The sequence below is a fragment of the Mycteria americana genome, chromosome 1 (genome assembly GCF_035582795.1).
Source record: "Mycteria americana isolate JAX WOST 10 ecotype Jacksonville Zoo and Gardens chromosome 1, USCA_MyAme_1.0, whole genome shotgun sequence".
NCBI lineage: Eukaryota > Metazoa > Chordata > Aves > Ciconiiformes > Ciconiidae > Mycteria > Mycteria americana.
The window spans coordinates 128236002-128246954 of NC_134365.1; the positions used below are offsets into that span (position 1 = coordinate 128236002).

General features: G+C 41.9%; 1 protein-coding gene across 1 annotated transcript; it reads left to right on the forward strand.

Moving 5' to 3' along the window:
* Nucleotides 1-1773: 1773 nt before the first annotated feature.
* On the forward strand, nucleotides 1774-8909 carry DYNLT3 (dynein light chain Tctex-type 3). The gene is made up of 5 exons (XM_075520524.1): nucleotides 1774-1930; nucleotides 3199-3240; nucleotides 5140-5263; nucleotides 6251-6328; nucleotides 7432-8909. Exons 1-5 carry the CDS (start codon nucleotides 1901-1903, stop codon nucleotides 7506-7508), a joined length of 351 nt encoding a protein of 116 aa, XP_075376639.1. The 5' UTR covers nucleotides 1774-1900; the 3' UTR covers nucleotides 7509-8909.
* Nucleotides 8910-10953: the final 2044 nt, after the last annotated feature.

Below are 10953 nucleotides of genomic sequence, written 5' to 3' on the forward strand. Positions count from 1 at the left end.
AGCTGTTTTACCAAAGAATAAAATCAGATTATTTGACATATACTCTTGACAAATCTGCGTTGGTTGTTCATGGGTGATGCTGGGGGTTTATTTGTAAACAGTTCCTGGATTAATATTGTTTTGTCATTTTGTTATTTTTCTAACAGCCCTCTGGATGTTGAGCTGAGCCTGATGGACTCAGAATTTCCTCAGACCCGCTGCTCTCCTCCTATCTGTAAAGGGTAGTGGGGGAGGAAGGATAGGTAATTTTTTTGCATTAGGACCTCTACACACACACACTCATCAGTCGTTCAGGAACCCTCTCTGTTTTCCATGGAATTCACCGAGATAATTGTTGCTAATATTTCAAGGAATGTATTTCTCTCAATATTTCTGAACAGAGCTGAAAAATAGCCTAGAAACTATTTTCATTTGATAGTATACTGCACCCAAAGATAGGGAGGTAAAGATGCATGATCTCTGAAAATACAGAGAATAAAAAACGCAGAGGATCCAAGGGTAAGTTACTTTAGCGCCGTTAGCTTTGTCTACAGGATGCCAATGCACATACAACACATGCTTCCACTAGCTTTTATTTCTTTAAAAATAAACATGCAATTTTATCCCTAGCTTAGCTCGTGAAAACACTGCAGAGATCACAACGCAAAAAACTCTATACTGAAGGAGATTTTGTTTTGCATGTTTTCCTATGCCTACATCCATCTGCGCTTGCTCATAAAGATCTGCTCTTGAAGAGATTTAGTCTTGATGTTCGGTCTTCTCCTACCATAGCCATTAGCAAATATTAAACATGAAAGCTAGTTTGAGAGCAAAGCAATATAAAAATGCTTAGCTTTGCTTCTGCCTGTACTTCCATATTTTTCAACCAGCGTATTTCCAGCGAGTGTACAATTAAGACCGAACAAGAGGCCCTGTCGTAAGGTAAGCGTGTATCTGCCCAAATATATGCCCCCAAAACTGAAACTAGAAGCGGGCAGCCTGGCTCCTCTCTCTCCTGTTCAGTCTGGTTTAGAAGTACCAGGTATCACAGGGGGGAAATCTACACAGGACCTTCCCCAAAATAATAAACCCACACACACACTATTTGAAAATTCGGCATTGTTTTGTACCAGGTGTCCTTCCTGTTTCCCAGGCAACTTCAGAGAGAGAGAAAAGATCCCGTGTATTGCTATATATACATATTGAGTCAAAGAAAACTCGGGATCAATTCTTTAAAGAAGAAATATGAAATAAATTTAGAAAAAATAATAATAAAATATAGAATAAATAATCAAGTGGAATTAAAAGAACCTGAAATTGCAATTTGCCATTATTAAAACCGAATGGCAACTGTGTGTCAGATAATTGACACAGATTCACTCGGAAACAGAGGGGGGGGTGGGCAGGGGTATTACTGCTCCTCTGGAGGAACCGCTCCTGTGTGAATTCCGTATGTCCGCCACGGGGCAGACGTACAGCAATACAGTTACAAAGAAACACTTCACCGCTGGTAGGCGGCACAGCGAGCACCAGCTGGCAGCACCTGCCGCAGGGCTGCCGCGGCACTGCCCGAAGCGGGCAAACGCCACCGAGAGGCGGCATCGCCCGCCGGCCCCGCACCCGCCGCACCGGAGGAGCGGCCCCAGCGCTGCGCCAGCCCCAGTGCCTGCAGCTAGTTATGGCCGGCCTGCCCGGCCTCTGAGGGCAGGCAGGCAGGCAGTCACGCCCTTCCTTTTCGGCTCGGCACGGCCGGTTCCAGGTACCCTCCGCCCCGGCGCGGGCGCCTGCAGGGCGGCCCGCACCGCCCCCCCTGCCCGCCGGCCGCTGCCGCAGGAGGCCCCGCCCGGCCCGGCGGAGGCGGAGCCGCGCAGGACTCGCAGCCGCCGCCGCTGCCGGAACAGCCGCCGCCCGCGCCGGGGCCATGGAGGAGTTTCACCCCCACAACGACGAGGTAGGGGCCGCCGCCCTCCGACGGGGCGGGGGGCTGTGGGTTGTGTCCGACGGGTGCGGGCCCCTCCCGCCAGCCGGGCCCCGCGCTGCCTCCGCCGCGCCGGAGGGAGCCGGCCGAGAGCCCGGCGGGGCGCGGGCAGCGCTGCCGGGGCCGCTGCCCCTGGCCGGGCCGGGCCGGGCCGGGCAGGTGGAAGGCTGCAGCCGTGCCGGTGGGCTGTAGGCAGGGACCTGCCGTTCCCCGGCGCTCGGGGCACCCCCGGGGGGTGCAACAGCTGGCGGCCCGCCGCGGGGCGGGACGGGGTTTCCTGGCGCAGGCCGGGGCTCGGCCCTCCCCTCTGCCTGCCTGGGGCTGCGGCTGGCCCGTTCCAGTTCTGGTAGCTAAAAGTTCCTGCAAGGGCAAGTGGGAGCGGTGTTCGGGGGTGCTGCCGCCCGCTGTGGTGCTGCCAGTCTGCGGCCATTTTTCTTGTATCACCCCTGGCAAAAAAAACAACAAATGCTGGGCCCGGTCTGCGCTGCAGGCTGATGCCAGACTGAGAGGCCTTTCCCTCCCGCGGGGGCCTTGCTTCGGGTCTCTAGCCATCACTTTTCGTTAAAAAAAGCCTCGTAGAAACATTGTTGCCCTTGAGGTTTCTGTCCGTGCCCGAGTGTTTGAAATTGGTGGATGCGAAGAGGCAGATGGCAGAATGGCACATGCTGTGTTTCCTTTGAAAGCCAAGCTACACACCGACGGGTGGGAACGAGCAGAAACTAGGAGGCATTAAAACTTGCAAGCTTTTTCTGCGCTTGAGAAAGTTACTGGGGTAAGCTCACAATTATGGAAACCGGTCTTTTTGATACTAAGGTTGCGAAACCTTGTGTTACCATTTGGCAGCAAGATGTAACCCAGGGGTTTACACCGTGACTCCAGTAAAAGCCAAGTTTAAGACCCAGAGGAAAAGATTTGCCATTTGACTTTTTGTCTTGAGGAATATTCTTGTGACAAGCGTAGACAGTGGTGGAACTTAATCTTTACAGAAAGAGTAAATTGAACCTGTTTCCAAGCTCACTGAGGCCCAAGCTTTTTGGACCCACTCAAATGCGACCAGCAAAACAATACTAAATAGCATATGGGTGGTGCTGGGGAAAAAAGTAAGATTTTGGAATTATACTAACAGACTACACAATGCAAATAACCAGACACAGGGCCTGATCGTTACGTGTTACTTAGAGTACAACTGCATGATTTGTTTACTTTCTACCAGAAATAATAATAATTAATTTTTATTACAGATGATCTTCAATGCTGATGAGGCCCACAACATAGTTAAGGAGGTAGGTTTTAGCTAACAGCTGTATTTCAAAGGAAGTCTTTACCTTACCTTGCACTATAGTGAAAGCAGTTACTTTCATTGACTATCCCAGATAAATTCAAACTTATATGAAACTATTATTTATATCAAATTAAGACAGAGTTTCATTTGGAGCTGCTTTAAGCTTCATCTAATTGCTGTCTTGAACTACCTAAAGAGGAGAAGGTAGGTGAGAGAAGAGAGCCAGAATTCGCATTACAGTGGAAAGATGAGGGGCAGCAGTCACAAGTTGCAAGGGAAATTCACTCCAGTTTTTTTTTTCCCCTTCATCCAGCTAGAGAGTAGTTAATCACTAGAGAGGTCGCAGGGAGAGCTTGTGGAGTCTCCATCCTTAGAGATTTTTAAAACTTGACTGGACAAGGCCTTGAGCAACATGATCAAACTTAGAAGTTAGCCTTGGCTCGAGCAGGACGTTACACTACGTGAGCTTGTTATTCTAGCAGTGCTTTTGAAAAACAGTTTTTACACAAAAAGACCAGGCTGAAAGTGAGTAGCCTGATGGTCTAAATTAAATACCTAGTAACTGGAAAGTGATTAAGGAAGAGCCTGTGGCGTACAGATGCTGTCAGGTTTTGCAGGGAAACACCATTTTGAGAAAGGAATTCCTAGAGCGGCTCTGCAGGTCCTTTCCTACCTGCCCTGTCTGGAAGGGAAAGGGCTGGACTTTTAGAGGTGCTCTAGTACGCAACAGCAAGCTCTTAGAAGTCAGATAAATTACAATTCAACCCTTTATATAACTGTCCCTGCCTTGAAAGGCCGAATACGGTATGACAGAGTCTCTTTACTTCCACACCAGGCTCTGGGAGTAAAGCCAAGTGTTTCTGCCTCTGAAAGCTTAACCAGAGCCGAGGAGTCCTAGCACTGGGTACATTTCTGGAAGGACCAAAATTCCCGAGAGATCTTGTCCCTCTTCTGTCTTCTATTCTGTTTTGTGAATGTTTGTTTCCATTGAGTCTTTTGTCCAGCTTTATACACTGTGATCAGCGACTAATTGGGCTTTTTAAGATTCAGGGCACGAGTCTCTTGCACAGCCTGTTAGTGGGTGGCTAGTGCATGGTATTCATCTTGCTGAATCAGAGGAGAACATAGTTTTATTTTACTTACCTTTTTCAGGTGTGCATTTCTTAACCAAATTTCTCAATTTTAAGAAGTATCCATCAGCACATAGTTCTGAATTTCTTAGGAGTAGAGAATGCAGTTTAAGAGTTACAGTTAGAGAGAAGACTTTCTGTGCAATCATTTTAAGTTTATGCAAGGGTTGGCCAATCTGTAGCTGTGGGAGAACATGCAATTTTCAAGCAGGTCAGATATTTCTTGTGCTGCAAGATATGACCCTTGAGTACCTCTCACTCTCACGTCTTCCTCATCTTTTAAGCTGGGGTATGCATTTCACTGTTGTCGCTCTAGCTCTGAAGATTTTGGTATATTGCTCACAGGCTCTGAAAGGTTGGCCAGCCCAAGCTGACATTATTGATTTGAGTAGTACCATCTCCATTACAGTGGCTTCTGAAAGCCAAGCTGGAGTAGGCAGTCATTAGGAACAGTGGGATGTGTTAGTATCTTCACTGGTAAATAGATCCATTCACTTAACTTGGTACTTAAAGCATGTGGCTAAGGTTTTTCCTACAAGAAATGTTCAGTCAGAGCCTCATTTTTCTCCATATAATGACGTGGTAGATATGTACTAAAAATAAGTTTCTGAGAAGGTTCATTTTACTTCCCATTCGGCAACTGATACCTGATGAGCTCAAGTGATTTAAAGTAATCCAATTGCGAGATAAAATTCCTCAGATTATGCAAGGCATTTTAAACCTCTACCTTTTGAAGTATGTTTACTGTAATTTTTTTTTCTCTATTTTAGTGCATAGAAAGTGTTTTAGGCAAGGCAGATTATAATCACAACAAAGTCAACCAGTGGACTGCTGCTATAGTAGAACAGTCGCTAACGCACCTGGTAAAACTCGGAAAAACATATAAGTACATTGGTAAGTACAAGCAGTCATACTTTTACCGCATACAGTCACAATAAATAATTGCTGAAAGGTTCATTTGAATGCAGTGCTATAGTCAATAGAAAGTTTTAAACTGTAAACAAAGCAGAGCAGATACCTGAACTCTTCTGTTATATAGATTTTTAGTAATACCTGCAGTAAAATCATGGCAGTTTCACTTGTGCTAAGCATGCTAGCAACATTTAGCACAGAAGATGACATGTTACACAGTCTTTCCTGACTGTTAAGCAGCCCAAAACTATTATATCAGCTTTTTGATACCAGTTTAGGAAATAGATTCTGTTTATCTTAAATAAAATTTTCAGTAGGATTAAGCTTCCTATAAATACAGACATTTGAAAGACTTTAGTCGTAGGCTCAGTCATGTCCCATTATATTTATATGCGTATCTGTGGAAGGGAAATGGAAACAAGTAGAAGTTTAACCCACTTTGGTCCTTATGTGGAGTGTTGATATAATAGCAGGTGTTTGCACTCTGTTCTGTTTTGAAAGTCTTGGATTCAGATTGTCACTGGTTTTATGACCATCGCAGGTCAGTCTAGAAATGCTGCATGTTACTAGAGCGTGGTTTCAGAGAGCAGTCAACCAGTACTTTTGGGAAACAACTCTCATCAAGTGCGACTTCTGCTGTACCTGTGAGGACAGCACCTGCAATCCCATTCTGAGGTGCACATGACACAAGCCATATCTAAGTAGTTTAAAAGATAAAAACCATAATCCTATTAGCAAGCGTTTTGTTAAAGCCGTTGTCTTTATGTGAGTAAAAATAATCATGAAATGAATGCCAAGTTCTTGAGGAAAATACTGGGGGTGAGGGGGTACTCAAAAAAGGTTTTGGCTTTGCTGAGTGCTGCCTGCCAGCCATTTGAAAACATAATGCAGGCTTGAGTTCAGAAGTACTGAATGATTCACCTCTTCTGCTTTAATAATGAATTCCTTGATTTTATGACTATCTTGCAGTAACCTGTGCGGTGATGCAGAGGAGTGGAGCTGGTCTTCACACAGCAAGCTCATGCTTCTGGGATACCACAACTGATGGTAAGTTTCCTCAGTCAAATTAAAAATTTGTAGTAAAAGAGATGTAACTTACTGCTCAGTTGTAATAGGTTGAACGTTTTCAAGAGCGATTGTAGAAGCAGTAGCTTCCAGGATTAGGTGCTTGTTTATAATCCCAGCAGAAATATTTTGTTAGCAGTCAGTGCCTGCATTAAAAGCGATTGCTTTGTAAATTATGAGAAGCAGGAGTAGAAACGCCTTCATTCTGAAAAAAAGAGTCAAAACATTTAATCCTCATCAGTAACCATAGATCAGTTGAAGAGGCAGTAAAATGTTCCTTGCAGTAAATACAAGTGGCTAGCCCTAAACATATCTGCCTGTCTGCTGTAAGGGGGCAGTGGTACTTTGGAGGAGAACAGAACTTGGTAAAAAATAGAAGTAGTTTGACTAACAGTATGTGTTTCAGTTGCTTAACTATCAGCCAAGCTTTGGATGTGTTCTGTTGCTTCTAAATTAGTTCTAAATGCATTTTTTCCCAGGTTCAGAGTATCATGGGGAAACAAGATTAAAATAATCTTATGTCTGTCACAGACTCAGAAAGGTCTTTTTAGAAGAGGGCACTAAAATTTAACTTTAAAATAGAGATGGCATTAGAAAGTCAAAGAAGGTTAAAAAAATCATAAAGTGAAGTTAGGTAACCAAGTACAGTTTAATCTTCATATTTCTTTGGCTTGTAAGGCATTGATACAATAGAAGAGGAAAAATTACAGAAAGTAAATACACTAGAATGTATTTGATCCAGTCTTTTTTTTTTTTTCTGATTTCTTGTCTGATTATCTTGCCAATTTCAGTATGAGATTTTCAAGGATTTTTGCAAGTCCAACTTTTAAAGAGAAATACTGAAATTGCGCTTTCCTGGAAATTGTCTTAAGCATACAAGGCTCATGTTAGGTAATAAACAATGTACAAGTTAATAAAAATGTTTTGAGGAGTGTAGTCTTATCTATAGCCAAGATGACATAATAGTACTTACCTTAAATCACAGCTGAATTATTCATACTAATTTGACGTAATTTACACTGCAATAAAATGAATGTAGTAAAGACACTGAAATTCTATTTTTATTTTGTAATAATCTCTTCTAGGAACCTGCACAGTGAGATGGGAAAACCGAACAATGAACTGCATTGTCAATGTGTTTGCTGTTGCTATTATCCTGTAACTGACTGGAAGATAAACATAAGCAACACCGAAGCCTTTAAAAAAAAAAAAAAATCATCCAAACACATGGCTAAATATTTCAAACCATTATTTGTTTTTGTATGAGGAGCATACAGAAGTTCTCTACAGAGAGCGTACAGTTTAAGCCAGTTCTCATAGATTAATTATCTGAAAGCTAGCAAAAAAATTAAAATATATATATGTATGTATCTAAAGAGAAAGTTTTAGTAATTTAAATATTCAGAAGTATGTTAATGAGAAGATGCCACAAAGATCAATACAATTTATATCAAAGCTAATATCAAAGATAACTTTATTCAAGAGGAACAAAACACATCAAATCAAAGGAAAGGTCAAAGGGCAAGCAAGACCTCTCAGGATTATGGTGCATTTGGGAACAAATTATGAACACAATTCAGAGTGGATATACTATAAACAATACTGGTGTTTCATGTTTCATTAAACAAAGCTAACTGTCACATTGAATGCTGGTGCTTGTGAAATTGCATGAGCATCACATTTCGGTCAAGCATGAACATTTACATTGAAATTAAATCCAGTTAAGCTTTTCCCCTGGAGGCAGAGGATGACTTCACTGGGACAAAGGTGAAATATACCTAGTCCTAGCAGAATTCTAATTTATCTTCAGAATGAAGAACATAATATTTGTTATTGATTCAGGGAAATGTGCTGGGGATCAGACATCAGCCCTTAATTCATAGTTTACAAATCTGAAAACATTCTGAAGGTACTTAAATTTGATTTTATTCCACGACTGCGGAATTTGTGACAAGCACTTTATTGATTCCTCATGCAGTAGCCAGGAGCTAGGGCAGTAAGACTGGACCTGCATTACTCCCAAGCAGGATTAAAGTGTTTGGAGAGAAGGCACACACATTTCTAGAGGCTCTTGCCAGCTTTGAAAGCATTTACCTTAAAGCAACATATCTGTTCTTTATGGGAGTGTTTCCTACATTCTCTAAGTCTAAAATTGGATCTTAGTCATATGAAATAATACAGTTAAGTTTTAAGCACTAAGAATTCCCCTCCTGTAAAGATTTATGCAAGTTCTTAACTTTGCTCATCTGATGAGTCTTAACTTGAAATATTCCATGTGGAAGAAAAGCATTTGCACACATGCAAGTATTTGCTGGATTGGGGCCTATGTTTTTGTTGCTTAATGCACAAATTATATGATAAAGAGATGTGTCAATACCAAAAATGCCTAAATGGTTGCTGCCACTAAGTGGCAGCTACATTAAGTTGTTTTCTCAGATGCTGCTTAAGGATAGAATTTTTTCTTTATTATTGCATGTCTTTGGAAGAGACTGGTAACTACCTAACAGCTACCGTAAGGCTGTTGTGGATTTTAACAAATGAATATTAAAGCACTATTACGCAGTTTTGTTTGTTTTGTTTTGTTTTTCCAGATAACTGACTACTGGGGCATGTAGCAAGTGTCCTGTACAAAGAACAAGCTAAAAAATGTTTCATTGCTTAAATTGTGTATACATATGAGACTACAGAAGGAGCGCATTGTACGTGTAATTCACAATACCATTCAAAATCTCTTGCTTTGCAGACAAATAGAGTTCTGCTTTTACCTAAGTGCAAATAAAATTAATACTGTAATACTGCATTTGCCTAACAGGCAAGTGTAGTGTGAAGATGTGTGTGTATGTTGTACTGACCTTCAAAGGTATAATAATTTAACATTATTTGGGTTAGGACAGCAATTTCTGAACTAGGTGCCAGCATCCAAGAGCTGAGTTGTGGAACTGACAGGAATGCAGTAGTTTCACTGATGTTTGGGATTGCACAAAGTGGAAAAAAAATAAGTGGGCTAGCAACTGGAAAAAGGATCGGTACGATTGATACAGCATAAGAAGTGGGTGATTAAAAATGGTGGTGGCTGTTATCCCCCGTTAATGGGCATTCAGGTGCCGTGGTCGGAAGAAATATTCCAAATAGCCATTTGTAATCTCATCTGGTGTTTTTGCTTTACTTGAAAACAAGAAGCACTGAGTGAGACTGTCAGTTTAATGAGGCTTAGTGAAGGTTCTGCTGCAGAAGAAACCCAGAAAATACTGCTTAATTGTAAGACTGCTTCATTTTTCTTTCTACCAAAAAAAAAATAAAGTTTTGCCTTAGTTGTATTTTTGCCTCATGTGTTCTTGATCAACATAAATAGGAACTGAGAACAATATTTCTCTCACTTCCCTTCACTTGTATACGATAGTGAGAGCTTGGGAAATTTATTACAGTTGTGCGTGCATTTTAGAGAGAAGACATCGTCAAAGGCTAGTTCCCAGACTTAGCCTAATTTCTCACACCTCTTGTCTGCTCAGACCTCTTCCTCTAACTGCTGGTCTTGATGATGCAAATTAAAGTTTTTGTTGCTCCAGAAAGATTATTATGAAACACTGGGAAAAATATTTTCATTCTGCATCATATCCCAGTGAATTTAACTTCTTTCCCATCTTTCCATTCCCCATCCTCTGTGGATACAAACAGCTACTTGTATTCAACATAACTCTCAAAATGAATGCTGAACACCACCTCTTGCTTTTCCAAGTAGTTTCTTTCAAGGACAAAATTATGGATTGCAGAATATAAGAATGCACAAGATTTCAATAGTGTTTTCTATCAATATGATGTCGTCTTACTTGTTACAATCAGGGGCTGAGTTATTGTTAACAATGGGGGTCTTATTAATGGGACAGAAGAGTTTGCATTAAGGCATAGCCTGTATGTATGGAGCTATATGTTCCTACAGATGGCTTTATGACAAAAGACACCTGTTATTCCTCCCATAGAGGGAGGTGGATAAGAATTTTGTTATCTAAATGGAAAAGCATGAAAGGGAAAGGAAGGGAGCAGATTCATTACTTTCCTTTTCCTTGCCTGCCGGATGTCCGTCAGTAACTGTCACCTTTCTGATGATTGTCTTCCCATTATACTCAACTCGATGAAGGAAATCTGCATATGTTCAGTTTAGATTCATGCAATCTAAAGCACTTCACAGAAGCCACTGAAATCCCAGCTTGTAGCTAGCCTATTTAGAGTTAGACATGAATGTCAGAGCACCGATACTTTAAATACACCATAGAAGAGAGAACATTAACTACTGGTAGCCTATATGCATTAGTGCAGTAGCTGCCATATAGAGAAAATAGGGTTTTGTTCTAATACATGCAGCAGATCCTGTAATGAACAATTCTTACCTGATTATTGGGATGCACCTTGCTGCCTCCTGTGCAATCTGACCAGGTCGTTTTGTTCCCATTTAATTCGGAGAGGGATTTTTTAGCACAGTCACAGTGTCACATAAGCACAGAGCTGGACCGAACCCCCCCATCAGAATCCTGAGCCAGGAAGTTCTGCCTTCATGTCTGCAGGACAGTCCCAGCTTGAAGCCGGCATCAGTCTCTCGGGGAGTATCTCAG

Coding starts and splice junctions, on each gene's coding strand:
- DYNLT3 (XM_075520524.1), top strand. CDS start 1,901: ATGGAGGAGTTTCACCCCCACAACGACGAG. Junction 3,241..5,139: donor CCCACAACATAGTTAAGGAG/GTAGGTTTTAGC, acceptor TCTCTATTTTAG/TGCATAGAAAGTGTTTTAGG. Junction 6,329..7,431: donor CTGGGATACCACAACTGATG/GTAAGTTTCCTC, acceptor AATCTCTTCTAG/GAACCTGCACAGTGAGATGG.